Source organism: Saccoglossus kowalevskii, chromosome 1 (assembly GCF_978046115.1).
Source record: "Saccoglossus kowalevskii chromosome 1, keSacKowa6.1, whole genome shotgun sequence".
NCBI classification, from domain to species: Eukaryota; Metazoa; Hemichordata; class Enteropneusta; family Harrimaniidae; genus Saccoglossus; species Saccoglossus kowalevskii.
The window spans coordinates 11,621,178-11,637,715 of NC_140641.1; the positions used below are offsets into that span (position 1 = coordinate 11,621,178).

The 16,538-nt window shown below is 32.7% G+C and overlaps 1 protein-coding gene and 1 pseudogene across 1 annotated transcript; one reads left to right on the forward strand and one right to left on the reverse strand.

The window, feature by feature from the left end:
• Positions 1 to 11,328: 11,328 nt before the first annotated feature.
• LOC102806130 (uncharacterized) lies at positions 11,329 to 12,129 on the forward strand. Its single transcript, XM_006816946.1, has one exon. It carries the CDS (start codon positions 11,329 to 11,331, stop codon positions 12,127 to 12,129), a length of 801 nt encoding a protein of 266 aa, XP_006817009.1.
• An 851-nt stretch (positions 12,130 to 12,980) lies between these two features.
• On the reverse strand, positions 12,981 to 15,276 carry LOC146750359 (uncharacterized; annotated as a pseudogene).
• Between the last annotated feature and the right edge of the window lie 1,262 nt (positions 15,277 to 16,538).

The following is a 16,538-nucleotide window of genomic DNA, read 5'->3' on the forward strand; positions in this document are numbered from 1 at the left end:
TTGCACATATCTATTATGTAATCATAGTCCTTTGCCCATATTTATTATGTAATCACAGTCCTTTGCCCATATTTATTATGTAATCTTAGTCCTTTGCCCATATTTATTATGTAATCATAGTTCTTTGCCCATATTTATTATGTAATCATAATCCTTTGCACATATTTATTATGTAATCATAGTCCTTTGCCCATATTTATTATGTAATCATAGTTCTTTGCCCATATTTATTATGTAATCATAGTCCTTTGCACATATTTATTATGTAACCATAGTCCTTTGCCCATATTTATTATGTAATCACAGTCCTTTGCTCATATTTATTATGTAATCTTAGTCCTTTGCCCATATTTATTATGTAATCATAGTTCTTTGCCCATATTTATTATGTAATCATAATCCTTTGCACATATTTATTATGTAACCATAGTCCTTTGCCCATATTTATTATGTAATCACAGTCCTTTGCTCATATTTATTATGTAATCTTAGTCCTTTGCCCATATTTATTATGTAATCATAGTTCTTTGCCCATATTTATTATGTAATCATAATCCTTTGCACATATTTATTATGTAATCATAGTCCTTTGCCCATATTTATTATGTAATCATAGTCCTTTGCCCATATGTATTATGTAATCATAGTTCTTTGCCCATATTTATTATGTAATCATATTCCTTTGCACATATTTATTATGTAATCATAGTTCTTCGCCCATATTTATTATGTAATCATAGACTTTTGCCCATGTTTATTATGTAATCATAGTCCTTTGCACATATTTATTATGTAATCACAGTTCTTTGCCCATATTTATTATGTAATCATAGTCCTTTGCACATATTTATTATGTGATCGTAGTCTTTTGCCCATATTTATTATGTAATCATAGTCCTTTGCACATATTTATTATGTAATCTTAGTCCTTTGCCCATATTTATTATGTAATCATAGTCCTTTGCCCATATTTATTATGTAATCATAGTTTTTTGCACATATTTATTATGTAATCATAATCCTTTGCACATATTTATTATGTAATCTTAGTCCTTTGCCCATATTTATTATGTAATCTTAGTCCTTTGCCCATATTTATTATGTAATCATAGTCTTTTGCCCATATTTATTATTTAATCATAGTCCTTTGCCAATATTTATTATGTAATCATAATCCTTTGCACATATTTATTATGTAATCATAATCCTTTGCACATATTTATTATGTAATCTTAGTCCTTTGCCCATATTTATTATGTAATCTTAGTCCTTTGCCCATATTTATTATGTAATCATAGTTCTTTGCCCATATTTATTATGTAATCATAGTCCTTTGCCCATATTTATTATGTAATCATAGATCTTTGCCCATATTTATTATGTAATCATATTCCTTTGTCCATATTTATTATGTAATCTTAGTCCTTTGCCCATATTTATTATGTAATCTTAGTCCTTTGCCCATATTTATCATTTAATCATAGTCCTTTGCCCATATTTATTATGTAATCATAATCCTTTGCACATATTTATTATGTAATCATAATCATTTGCACATATTTATTATGTAATCTTAGTCCTTTGCCCATATTTATTATGTAATCTTAGTCCTTTGCCCATATTTATTATGTAATCATAGTTCTTTGCCCATATTTATTATGTAATCATATTCCTTTGTCCATATTTATTATGTAATCATAGTCCTTTGCACATATTTATTATGTAATCATAGTCTTTTGCCCATATTTATTATGTAATCTTAGTCCTTTGCCCATATTTATTATGTAATCTTAGTCCTTTGCCCATATTTATTATGTAATCATAGTTCTTTGCCCATATTTATTATGTAATCATAGTCCTTTGCCCATATTTATTATGTAATCATAGATCTTTGCCCATATTTATTATGTAATCATATTCCTTTGTCCATATTTATTATGTAATCTTAGTCCTTTGCCCATATTTATTATGTAATCTTAGTCCTTTGCCCATATTTATCATTTAATCATAGTCCTTTGCCCATATTTATTATGTAATCATAATCCTTTGCACATATTTATTATGTAATCATAATCCTTTGCACATATTTATTATGTAATCTTAGTCCTTTGCCCATATTTATTATGTAATCTTAGTCCTTTGCCCATATTTATTATGTAATCATAGTTCTTTGCCCATATTTATTATGTAATCATATTCCTTTGTCCATATTTATTATGTAATCATAGTCCTTTGCACATATTTATTATGTAATCATAGTCTTTTGCCCATATTTATTATGTAATCTTAGTCCTTTGCCCATATTTATTATGTAATCTTAGTCCTTTGCCCATATTTATTATGTAATCATAGTCCTTTGCCCATATTTATTATGTAATCTTAGTCCTTTGCCCATATTTATTATGTAATCATAGTCTTTTGCCCATATTTATTATTTAATCATAGTCCTTTGCCCATATTTATTATGTAATCATAATCCTTTGCACATATTTATTATGTAATCATAATCCTTTGCACATATTTATTATGTAATCTTAGTCCTTTGCCCATATTTATTATGTAATCTTAGTCCTTTGCCCATATTTATTATGTAATCATAGTTCTTTGCCCATATTTATTATGTAATCATAGTCCTTTGCCCATATTTATTATGTAATCATAGTTCTTTGCCCATGTTTATTATGTAATCATATTACTTTGTCCATATTTATTATGTAATCATAGTCCTTTGCACACATGTATTATGTAATCATAATCCTTTGCACATATTTATTATGTAATCATAATCACTTTCACATATCTATTATGTAATCATAGTCCTTTGCACATATTTATTATGTAATCATAGTTCTTTGCCCATATTTATTATGTAATCATAGTCCTTTGCACATATTTATTATGTAATCATAGTCCTTTGCACATATTTATTATGTAATCTTAGTCCTTTGCACATATTTATTATGTAATCATAGTCCTTTGCCCGTATTTATTATGTAATCATAGTCCTTTGCCCATATTTATTATGTAATCATAATCCTTTGCACATATTTATTATGTAATCATAGTTCTTTGCCTATATTTATTATGTAATCATAGTTCTTTGCCCATATTTATTATGTAATCTTAGTCCTTTGCCCATATTTATTATGTAATCATAGTCTTTTGCCCATATTTATTATTTAATCATAATCCTTTGTACATATTTATTATGTAATCATAGTCCTTTGCCCATATTTATTATGTAATCACAGTCCTTTGCCCATATTTATTATTTAATCATAATCCTTTGCACATATTTATTATGTAATCATAATCCTTTGCACATATTTATTATGTAATCTTAGTCCTTTGCCCATATTTATTATGTAATCTTAGTCCTTTGCCCATATTTATTATGTAATCATAGTTCTTTGCCCATATTTATTATGTAATCATAGTTCTTTGCCCATATTTATTATGTAATCATAGTCCATTGCACATATTTATTATGTAATCATAGTTCTTTGCCCATATTTATTATGTAATCATATTCCTTTGTCCATATTTATTATGTAATCATAGTCCTTTGCACACATATATTATGTAATCATAATCCTTTGCACATATTTATTATGTAATCGTAGTCTTTTGCCCATATTTATTATGTAATCATAGTCCTTTGCACATATTTATTATGTAATCATAGTTCTTCGCCCATATTTATTATGTAATCGTAGTCCTTTGCACATATGTATTATGTAATCATAGTCCTTTGCGCATAGTTATTATGTAATCGTAGTCTTTTGCCCATATTTATTATGTAATCATAGTCCTTTGCACATATTTATTATGTAATCTTAGTCCTTTGCCCATATTTATTATGTAATCATAGTCCTTTGCACATATTTATTATGTAATCGTAGTCTTTTGCCCATATTTATTATGTAATCATAGTTCTTTGCCCATATTTATTATGTAATCATAGTCCTTTGCACATATTTATTATGTAATCGTAGTCTTTTGCCCATATTTATTATGTAATCATAGTCCTTTGCACATATTTATTATGTAATCTTAGTCTTTTGCCCATATTTATTATTTAATCATAGTCCTTTGCCCATATTTATTATGTAATCATAATCCTTTTCACATATTTATTATGTAATCATAATCCTTTGCACATATTTATTATGTAATCTTAGTCCTTTGCCCATATTTATAATGTAATCTTAGTCCTTTGCCCATATTTATTATGTAATCATAGTTCTTTGCCCATATTTATTATGTAATCATAGTTCTTTGCCCATATTTATTATGTAATCATAGTTCTTTGCCCATATTTATTATGTAATCATATTCCTTTGTCCATATTTATTATGTAATCATAGTCCTTTGCACACATGTATTATGTAATCATAATCCTTTGCACATATTTATTATGTAATCATAATCATTTTCACATATCTATTATGTAATCATAGTCCTTTGCCCATATTTATTTTGTAATCATAATCCTTTGCACATATTTATTATGTAATCATAGTTCTTTGCCCATATTTATTATGTAATCATAGTCCTTTGCACATATTTATTATGTAATCATAGTCCTTTGCACATATTTATTATGTAACCATAGTCCTTTGCCCATATTTATTATGTAATCACAGTCCTTTGCCCATATTTATTATGTAATCTTAGTCCTTTGCCCATATTTATTATGTAATCATAGTTCTTTGCCCATATTTATTATGTAATCATAATCCTTTGCACATATTTATTATGTAATCATAGTCCTTTGCCCATATTTATTATGTAATCATAGTCCTTTGCCCATATTTATTATGTAATCATAGTTCTTTGCCCATATTTATTATGTAATCATAGTCCTTTGCACATATTTATTATGTAATCGTAGTCTTTTGCCCATATTTATTATGTAATCATAGTCCTTTGCACATATTTATTATGTAATCATAGTTCTTCGCCCATATTTATTATGTAATCATAGTCTTTTGCCCATATTTATTATGTAATCATAGTCCTTTGCACATATTTATTATGTAATCACAGTTCTTTGCCCATATTTATTATGTAATGATAGTCCTTTGCACATATTTATTATGTAATCTTAGTCCTTTGCCCATATTTATTATGTAATCATAGTCCTTTGTCCATATTTATTATGTAATCATAGTTCTTTGAACATATTTATTATGTAATCATAGTCTTTTGCCCATATTTATTATTTATTCATAGTCCTTTGCCCATATTTATTATGTAATCATAATCCTTTGCACATATTTATTATGTAATCATAATCCTTTGCACATATTTATTACGTAATCTTAGTCCTTTGCCCATATTTATTATGTAATCTTAGTCCTTTGCCCATATTTATTATGTAATCATAGTTCTTTGCCCATATTTATTATGTAATCATAGTCCTTTGCCCATATTTATTATGTAATCATAGTTCTTTGCCCATATTTATTATGTAATCATATTCCTTTGTCCATATTTATAATGTAATCATAGTCCTTTGCACACATGTATTATGTAATCATAATCCTTTGCCCATATTTATTATGTAATCATAGTTCTTTGCCCATATTTATTATGTAATCATATTCCTTTGCACATATTTATTATGTAATCATAGTCCTTTGCACACATGTATTATGTAATCATAATCCTTTGCCCGTATTTATTATGTAATCATATTCCTTTGTCCATATTTATTATGTAATCATAGTCCTTTGCCCATATTTATTTTGTAATCATAATCATTTGCCCATATTTATTATGTAATCATAGTCCTTTGCACATATTTGTTTATGTAATCTTAGTCCTTTGCACATATTTATTATGTAATCATAGTCCTTTGCCCATATTTATTATGTAATCATAGTCCTTTGCCCATATTTATTATGTAATCATAGTCCTTTGCCCATATTTATTATGTAATCATAGTCCTTTGCCCATATTTATTATGTAATCATAGTCCTTTGCCCATATTTATTATGTAATCATAGTCCTTTGCACATATTTATTATGTAATCACAATCCTTTGCACATATCTATTATGCAATCTTAGTCCTTTGCCCATGTTTATTATGTAATCATAGTTCTTTGCCCATATTTATTATGTTATCATAGTCCTTTGTCCATATTTATTATGTAATCATAGTCCTTTGCACACATTTATTATGTAATCATAATCCTTTGCACATATTTATTATGTAATCACAATCCTTTGCACATATCTGTTATGTAATCATAGTCCTTTGCCCATATTTATTATGTAATCTTAGTCCTTTGCCCATATTTATTATGTAATCATAGTCCTTTGCACATATATATTATGTAATCATAGTCCTTTGCCCATATTTATTATGTAATCATAATCCTTTGCACATATTTATTATGTAATCATAGTTCTTTGCCTATATTTATTATGTAATCATAGTTCTTTGCCCATATTTATTATGTAATCATAGTCCTTTGCCCATATTTATTATGTAATCATAGTTCTTTGCCCATATTTATTATGTAATCATAGTCCTTTGCACATATTTATTATGTAATCATAATCCTTTGTACATATTTATTATGTAATCATAATCCTTTGCACATATTTATTATGTAATCATATTTCTTTGCCCATATTCATTATGTAATCATAGTTCTTTGCCCATGTTTATCATGTAATCATAGTTCTTTGCCCATATGTATTATGTAATCTTAGTCATTTGCACATATTTATTATGTAATCATAATCCTTTGCACATATTTATTATGTAATCATAATCCTTTGCACATATGTATTATGTAATCATAATCCTTTGCACATATTTATTTTGTAATCATAATCCTTTGCACATATTTATTATGTAATCATAGTCCTTTGCCCATATTTATTATGTAATCATAGTCCTTTGCCCATATTTATTATGTAATCATAGTCCTTTGCTCATACTTATTATGTAATCATAATCCTTTGCACATATTTATTATGTAATCGTAGTTCTTTGCCTATATTTATTATGTAATCATAGTCCTTTGCCCATATTTATTATGTAATCATAGTCCTTTGCCCATATTTATTATGTAATCATAGTTCTTTGCCCATATTTATTATGTAATCATAGTCCTTTGCACACATTTATTATGTAATCATAATCCTTTGTACATATTTATTATGTAATCATAATCCTTTGCACATATTTATTATGTAATCATAGTTCTTTGCCCATATTTATTATGTAATCATAACCCTTTGCCCATATTTATTATGTAATCATAGTCCTTTGCCCATATTTATTATGTAATCATAGTCCTTTGCCCGTATTTATTATGTAATCATAGTCCTTTGCCCATATTTATTATGTAATCATAATCCTTTGCACATATTTATTATGTAATCATAGTCCTTTGCCCATATTTATTATGTAATCATAGTTTTTTGCCCATATTTATTATGTAATCATAGTCCTTTGCACATATTTATTATGTAATCATAATCATTTGTACATATTTATTATGTAATGATAATCCTTTGCACATATTTATTATGTAATCATAACCCTTTGCCCATATTTATTATGTAATCATAGTCCTTTGCACATATTTATTATGTAATCTTAGTCCTTTGCCCATATTTATTATGTAATCATAGTCCTTTGCACATATTTATTATGTAATCATAGTCCTTTGCACACATTTATTATGTAATCATAGTCCTTTGCACATATTTATTATGTAATCATAGTCCTTTGCACATATTTATTATGTAATCATAGTCCTTTGCCCATATTTATTATGTAATCATAATCCTTTGCACATATTTATTATGTAATCTTAGTCCTTTGCACATATTTATTATGTAATCATAATCATTTGCACATATCTATTATGTAATCATAATCCTTTGCCCATATTTATTATGTAATCATAGTCCTTTGCCCATATTTATTATGTAATCATAATCCTTTGCCCATATTTATTATGTAATCATAATCCTTTGCACATATTTATTATGTAATCATAATCCTTTGCCCATATTTATTTTGTAATCATAATCCTTTGCACATATTTATTATGTAATCATAATCCTTTGCACATATCTATTATGTAATCACAATCCTTTGCACATATTTATTATGTAATCATAGTCCTTTGCCCATATTTATTATGTAATCATAATCCTTTGCCCATATTTATTTTGTAATCATAATCATTTGCCCATATTTATTTTGTAATCATAGTCCTTTGCCCATGTAATCATAGTCCTTTGCACATATTTATTATGTAATCTTAGTCCTTTGCCCATATTTATTATGTAATCATGTTTCTTCGACCATATTTATTATGTAATCATGTTCCTTCGACCATATTTATTATGTAATCATGTTTCTTCGACCATATTTATTATGTAATCATGTTCCTTCGACCATATTTATTATGTAGTCATGTTCTTTTGCCCATATGTATTATATAATAACAGTCCTTCGCTCATATTTATTATGTAATCATAATCTTTTGCCCACATGTATTTTATAATCGTAGTTTGCCCACTAAAATGATACATATAAAATGACAGAAATTTATTAACTGGCTGTGGGCATCAAATTATTGTAAATTTAATCGTTATCACAAGATTTGCGAGCAAATTTACCGTCTAATAACGTTATTACCAAACGCTTCAGCGTGGTATTGAGAATTTGTTTTCAGAGTTGGGTGATACAAAGGTGGAAAATGGTTGCACATATGGGGGTAATCCCTGGAATTGCAATAGAGAGGGTTCAGGCCAAAATACAATATATAGTGTTTTCATGTTTCGTCTGATATTTCTGTGGTATTCTGCTGCTGTAACTAATGCAACATTTGTTCTAAAATTAAGTGTATTGTGTGCACTCAAGGATTATTCGTTTTTTGCTGAAAACACCCCTATTTTTTAATGGCAGATTCGAGCTAGGTTCACTCCCACTGGGAAATGTGCATTGTCGCTTGAATGAGAGCTAATTAAACACATTTTCCAGACCGGCGAAATAGTATGTAACAGCCAATTGTAACAGCCTATCACATGATTTTACTGAGAATGTCAACATGGAAAGAGGCTATTCTATTTTACGCAGGAATAATTGGGAGTAGAATATGTGAGGGATTGTAAAATCAGAGATGTGTATACTGAAAAGTAATATCTATACTTTTTTGCATCGCTGAGCATTTCTGTTTTAGTATATTGGTTTGAAAATGTTGAACTTGCATGATTTGTAATGTGTTTTTTTACTGAAACTCCCCTATTGATCGAATCCCGGGTTTGAACGAGAACGGCACACCACGTGATTCGTTTGCATACAATGCTGAAGGCAACCATGCCGTGCTACTGCGGTACTTTACTGACGGGATGACTTACTAGTTCTGCATGCTATAACTTCGCTTGCGATGTTGCTTGTTAGTCATGGATTAAATGAATCTTGATTACCAGTTAAAATGTTGCTCATTTGGCGTTGGTAATCTTTATTTGGAACTGGGTAACGCCGCCAGCAGAAGCCTTCTGGTACTTCGTACTTAGCTGCGGTTCCGTAGCTCTTTGGTGCGACCTACAATCGAATTTCGCCCTAACAATTTCATTTGGACGTCTTTTTTTTAATTTTGTTGTTGTACGTCGAACATAGAGCTACGGGATCTATCACCGTTTAAAAACAGAAATCTGGCATACGTAAATTAAATCGCTTTTGCTTTCGATTACGATGGTGTGACATACCTTTATTGTGAATTGATAGCTGGATGAATAACATACAAACTTTTGTTTGCAATTTGTGTTTATAAATAAGCAATAATTTGTGATATTTTACAATTACCGCGGAAACCAAGCAAATTACGAGAAAACGACAGCCATTGACATCCCACACTCCCTAGCGCAGAATAAATGTAATCTCGTTTGGCGGTCATGTGATACAGTGGTGGAAGAATAAAACTCACTCTTCCCGTTATTCTAATTGTTCCAACAAAGCAATCACATACAGTATTTATAATTGTATGATTTTTGTTTAATAATAGAAACTAGTTGCATAAACGCAATTTATCTACTGATTTCGGTCACGTGGTACAAAATTATAGGTCTCGTGTAATTTGCTATAGGTCTCGCGTAACTCTGTGGTCCAAAATGGCGTCTTTCGTCTTGTTATTTTTCTGCGACTCGGTGTACGGTAAATAAAGTCAATTTTTTATGACCACCGTCATCATTTCACAGCGCAAATAGGTTCTGGTCATTGTTTGGAAGTAAATAAACATAGTGAGTACTTTCGAAGGTCTTAAAATGTGATTTTCGCGACGACCAAATTTGGCATGTGGATTTTAACCGGTATTCAGTCGCACAAGGCCCCATAGCCCTATGGGCCGGCCAGAGTCAGTCACGTAAATAATGCGGTCGGCAACATAGGGCTATGATTCCACAGCTACTTCGTACTATGATAAAACTCAGTCAACATACATCAAGTTCTCTCAATCGCATCTTGAATTTTCAAGGTGAATGTTCCGGCGAAGCACTCCACTCTATATCACACGGTGTTGTAGAGGGAGGAATGTCCGAACGGAACAACACCGTGCAGGCGGACGATGCTCAATCGTAGTATTCCATGTGATGTACACCTAATATGCCAAAAATGTTGCTGAACGATATGAACTGGATAAAAATAGCAGATGAAAATTTGTTTACAAAATAAAAATACTTAGGTTGCCAATGAAAACAAGCCGGTAAAAAACAAGCAATATGTTTTCGGCTGTTACCATGGTAGGACATGAACGTCGTGAAGCTAACGTCGGTTTATAACTAAAACCGGGCACCTTATACGAGGTTCGCAAAATAACATTCAGTCTTTACACCCCTTTCACCCCTTGATTACACGAAGAACTGCAGTCAGATGTTGATAAGTCGTTACAATTGGTCAGGCAGTTTGTTTTGAAAGTTACTTCACCTGTTCAAAATATTGGCAACAACGCGGTAATTATCAAAGGCGTGATTGACAGGTCAACAACAACAAAATTCAAATGTAGCAAGGCTTGTTCATTTCGATAGACACCATGGCGACGCTACTAAAATTTAAAACTTCCGTCAGTTAAGTTTCATGACAGTATCGAGACAACTATTATAGGTCGTTGCAATGAATAAGCAAGGTGTGGAAAAACCCGCAGTAATAAGAGAGAGGGTAGTTCAGCTTTATTTGGGAGGAATGTCTCATTCCGAGATCGGTCGACAGAGCGGTGTTTCGAAAAAAAACAGCTCACGATATTGTGAAGCGATACATCGCAACTGGTAGCATTCTTCCTGGGAAACGTGGTGGCGGAATGCAGGCGAAGACAAAACTAACGGACAACGTTTTGGAGCATATAGAATACTATAAAACAACAAAACCAAGTATTTACGCTCGTGAAATCCGTGGCAAATTACTAGAAGATGGTATCTGCACACCAATGACTCTCCCCGGTCTCACAAAAATAAATGTAGCGGTTCGTGAAAATTTCAACATGTCACGAAAAATAATCTCAAGTGTGCTTGCAGAATCATGCACTGATCGGAACATTGAAAGACAATTGGATTTCATGGAGGAGGTATCTAATTATACTCCAGAGCAGCTTCATTGGTTTGACGAATCATCGGTAGTACAAACAACGGGAAACCGCAGATACGGACATTCTGTTGTTGGAACCCAAGCCGTCGAAATACAACGATATGCGTCAAATGCTACGTTCACGGTGAACTTGTTAATGGGAGTATTTGGAATTCACCATGTTGACGTAATTTTGGGACCGTCCAATGGTTATGAATTTCTAAAAAAATTTCACGAAGCTATTGAACAAAATAATGACATGGGGAATCCCGTCTTAGCACCGGGTGATTATATCATAATGGACAACTGTCCTTTCCATCACGCAAGACATGTTGAACAGAATTTAAGGCGCCTGCTTGATCAACTTGAAGTACGGCTAATTTTTCAGCCACCATATAATCCACAATTTAACGTTTGTGAATACTGTTTTCGACATTTAAAGTTCGAGCTTCGAAGCAATCCAAACCCAAGATTCGTGTACAATTTCACTGAATTGGCAGTTGCAGACAAGACAAGTTGCAGACAAGACTCACTCTAGCGTTATGTCGTCTGTTTGCCGAAGATGCGGGATATGTGTAAATATTAGCCATTTTGCACTCAAAACCAAACGGCCCTTTTCAGGGCCACCACATCTTCCAAAAAGAGATATACCGCTATAAACTAAGCACTCAGTCACTAACACACTCAGTAAATGAATGTAATACGAGTGGCTATGTGAACACACCAAGTTTATTAAATGAAAAATAGTTGTAACACAAGTTTCACCGCCCAGTAACGGCAACTTTACTAAAGCCTAAAATGTTTTACCTATTAGTTTAGATTAACTGACCCTACACATACTGTGAGCAAAGACGGATACCTGAAAACAAATTAGAACTATATAACCTAAGATTCTCGGTCAAATGTCACTGGCAATATACTGTAGAATACTTTATTTTCGCTTGGAATTTATTTTCGCTATTTTCGCTGAAGGGATGATTCCGTGAAAATAAAATCCAGCGAATATACTTTTTTTCCTATATTTAACATTAAACTCATCAAAAATCAGTGAAAATAAATTCCATACAAAACGCCCAAAAAGCCTTTTCAGCGAAAATTAATTCCAGCGAAAATAAAGTATTCCACAGTAGTGTGCCCTGAGTACTCCATTCATTTTACCCACTTTTAAACAAAATATATTTACCGTGGTATGCATTTATTTATGGAAAATAAAAAATACACAAACTCGTCATGTTGATTTGTAAAACACGAAATAGAACAATCAACTTAGTTCGAGAAAGTTTCATAAAATAAAGAAATCGTAGAAAACAGTTTAACTGAAAAATATTGAAAATGTTTATTGTGGGAAATTGTCTTGATCACTCGCTATATTAGCAAGCTGTAGTAATGTCATTGCTGGTTGATTTTGACTAGGTCAAGTGGAGACTCACTCACGATCGGTGGAAATATACGAGTTGTAGGGGTGGACACTGGGGCAGTGGACTCGGAAACCATTGCATTACCGTGATCCGTTCGCGGTATTTCAAGCACAGGAACGGTATGATTGATCGGTGCAGACGTTGTTGTATTTGTAGTCATTTCTGTGATTAAAGGTAGTTGAGCCGGTGGTAATGGTGTATTTACTGCTGGTGGCGGTGTAGGTTGTTCACAGGGATTACCTAGAGGTGGTAACTGAAACTGTACGTCATGTCTAGCTTGCTCAGCAGGGTACATTGCTGTGCGGGGTGGCTGGAAAGTTGAAGTATGCCCTTGGTTTGTGGGGGGAAATGATGCACAGTTATATCCAGGAATCATACCGTAATTATAGTACGGTGGTTGTAGAGGTGGATAGACCCACGGAGTACAAGGCGCAGGCGGCCTTATAATATTACCATATACATATCTGTATGATATGGGTAATGTGTAGAATGTGCTGATATTGTATGATATGGGTAATGTGTAGAATGTGCTGATATTGTATGATATGGGTAATGTGTAGAATGTGCTGATATTGTATGATATGGGTAATGTGTAGAATGTGCTGATATTGTCGCATTACACATTTGCTGATGAGCTGGTAAATTCTCAGTTTTATCGAGTCCGATAGCCAACCCGCTTCTAGCAATGGCAACGTTAGATTTCACGGGCGAAGTTTTGATAATTTCGTTAACATCAACAGACTTGTTAAAATGTGAATCGTCGTATCCAGTTTTGAGTTTCCCTGTTCTTAGTAGACGTGGAAATTCTACCAAGTCATCCATGGTCGCCGGGAGTAATTTTCCATTCAAAGCGATTTTAAGCAGTCTAATGTCACGAAGTAACTTGCTGTGGCCCTCAATGCCGTTATATTGGTCGGGGTAGACTTTAAATAAACTAGGTTTCACAACCCTGCTGAACTGTGTGCTATTTTTTCAAGAAATGCCTTTAGATTTCGAAGTTCCCCTTCAATTTCTTTTATTTCCTCTCGTACTTTCTTGACGTCTTTTTCTTTCTGAAAAAACACGTTCTGTACGTAAATATTAGGAAATAAAAAAACATACATCATAGCAACAGACTATTTACTATTTATAATGAAGAATAATAGTGATTCGACCATGTAAAAAAAAAATTATGAAATTCACCTGTCGTATTATATCATTATGGTCTCTGTGCTTTTCAAGTCGTCCACAATACATGTAGCCTGGACAGGCTTCATATACACATACTGCTTTTTTTTGATTTCCCGCTTCCTTGTGTCCTCTATGGTGGCAATGTGCACACGTTGCTTCGACAACGTTTAATCCCGGTAAAGCAAACGGGGGTAGCGGCGGGGGTGGCGACTTTAAGTCAGTCAATTCGCGTTCAACCGAGATCTTTACTTGTGAAAGTGTGTCCAACTTGTCAGTTAATTCATTCTCTCGATCCTGTAACGATGGGGCTTTGCACGTCGGAATTTTTGCGGGTGTTACCCTGTTTGAATTATCGGTGACAAAGTCAAGTTTACGCTTTCGCGACATCGAAGTGTCGTTGTCGGTGTCTACGTATTCTTTGGTCTCAGAGGACTTTATCGCTGGGGATTTCCCATCCACCACGTGTATTTGTAATTTCAGTGTCCCACTATTTGAGCGCTCTATGTTGTCAGTGAGTAGAAGTTTAAACCGGTCATTCCGTGGTAAATCCACCTTTTGGTTTTCATCATCGAGTACTTGAATGCGTGTTGCTTCCATCCGACCACAGGCGCTCGGAACGTTTCTTGGCTAATAAAAAATGACCTAAAGTGGGATCGGCATAGTTAGTCAGTCGCCGGTAAATTCCCCTACTACTCATATAATAACACAAGGTAGGAAAGCGTTGACACCATGACATCGAAACTTCCCGAAAATAACACGATTTTCCAAATTATATTTCGATCCGCTTCACACAACTCAAGCATGATATCGGTAGAAACTATCGATCGACTTACATTTCCTTTATTCGAACTAAAACGGGTTAAATCCTGTGAAAATGGAAACACCAGAGCAATATGAATCAACCCGTCTACGCGGATATTTTGAAGCAGAGGCTCGTGCATGCGCAGCTCCAAACATGCGCAGTTCCAAACATTTACGCATGCTCGGGCCTCTGCTTCAAAATATCCGCGTAGACGGTAAATTGGGGTGATTCGTACACTTCCATAGTACATATAATGTACTTTGATTAACATCTCCGGCTCGCGAATTTCCATCATCTTGAATTTGTCTGGCACAACTAGCAACCTACCTTCCGCATTTGTGGGAACGAACTGGGAATATTTGTTCTGTTATTCAAATCAGTTTATTTGTACCGAGCCGCCATGGTGTCTATCGAAATGAACAAGCCTTGCTACATTTTAATTTTGTTGTTGTTGACCTGTCAATCACGCCTTTGATAATTACCGGGTTGTTGCCAACATTTTGAACAGATGAAGTAAATTTCAAAACAAACTGCCTGATCAATTGTAACGACTTATCAACATCTGACTGCAGTTCTTCGTGTAATCAAGGGGTGAAAGGGGTGTAAAAGTCACTTTATTTTATTGCTAGGACGTATTCAGCCGTTAAATGTATTATTTCCAACCGTTTTGCGATAGTATTTTCTAGATTGGAGGCAGCATTTACAGTTTATTCAAAGTTGCGTTGGGATTACGTTGATACAGTGTAACAATGTCGGCGCTGGTGATCTCTTACCAGTGCGCAACGTAGCCAGAATAAAAGGCATGATCATTTGGCCACTGCTGTTACAAGACTGGTAGGAGGTAATACATTTGAGGCGAGAGTATTCAAAAAACAGATTTTGGCTGTTGGCATGGTAGCGATGGGTCAGGATTGTTTTTTCAATTAGTGATGGTACGACCTGCTTGTCAAGTATGAACAAAATCAGCCAAGCCAAAAAAAAATCACAGAAGAGTTAAAAAGCCATTCCTGGTGAACAGTTACTCTAACTTTGGGGTCAACTTTCTCATTAATGAAAAAAGATATCAAAAATTCAAATAGTAACTTTGTGCCCACACTCAAGCCGAGTACAATGAGCTATGTCTGAGGCGTTGTATCACAGGGAGTTGGGCAAACTGATGTATTTTAATAAATTATTGAATAATAAAATGCTATATAACTTTTCTTTTACCCCCCCCCCCCTTCCTGGTATCTATTTCAAGTAATCACTGATATTTGTTTATACCACTCTTTCCTTCATCACAATCTTTGTTACTCGCTAATGTTATATGCAGATTTTAATGCGCGATGTAGACACACCCTATTATAGGAGGGACTGTGGATATATAGATATTTTTACTATAATATAGTGTGTCTACATCTCGCATTAATATGCAAATGCAATGCAAATGAGGTCTGAGCGCAAATAAAGTAGTCCCTTCAGGAGTACTGTTTTTCGAAATATAGCCGAAATAAACAATATTTAGAAGTACGATATTTTTCCCTTAGGGTACATAAATATACTTGCCGAGTGAAATTA

Bases quoted from the DNA above. Each gene is read 5' to 3' on its own strand.
- LOC102806130 (XM_006816946.1), top strand. From the start codon at position 11,329: ATGCAGGCGAAGACAAAACTAACGGACAACGTTTTGGAGCATATAGAA.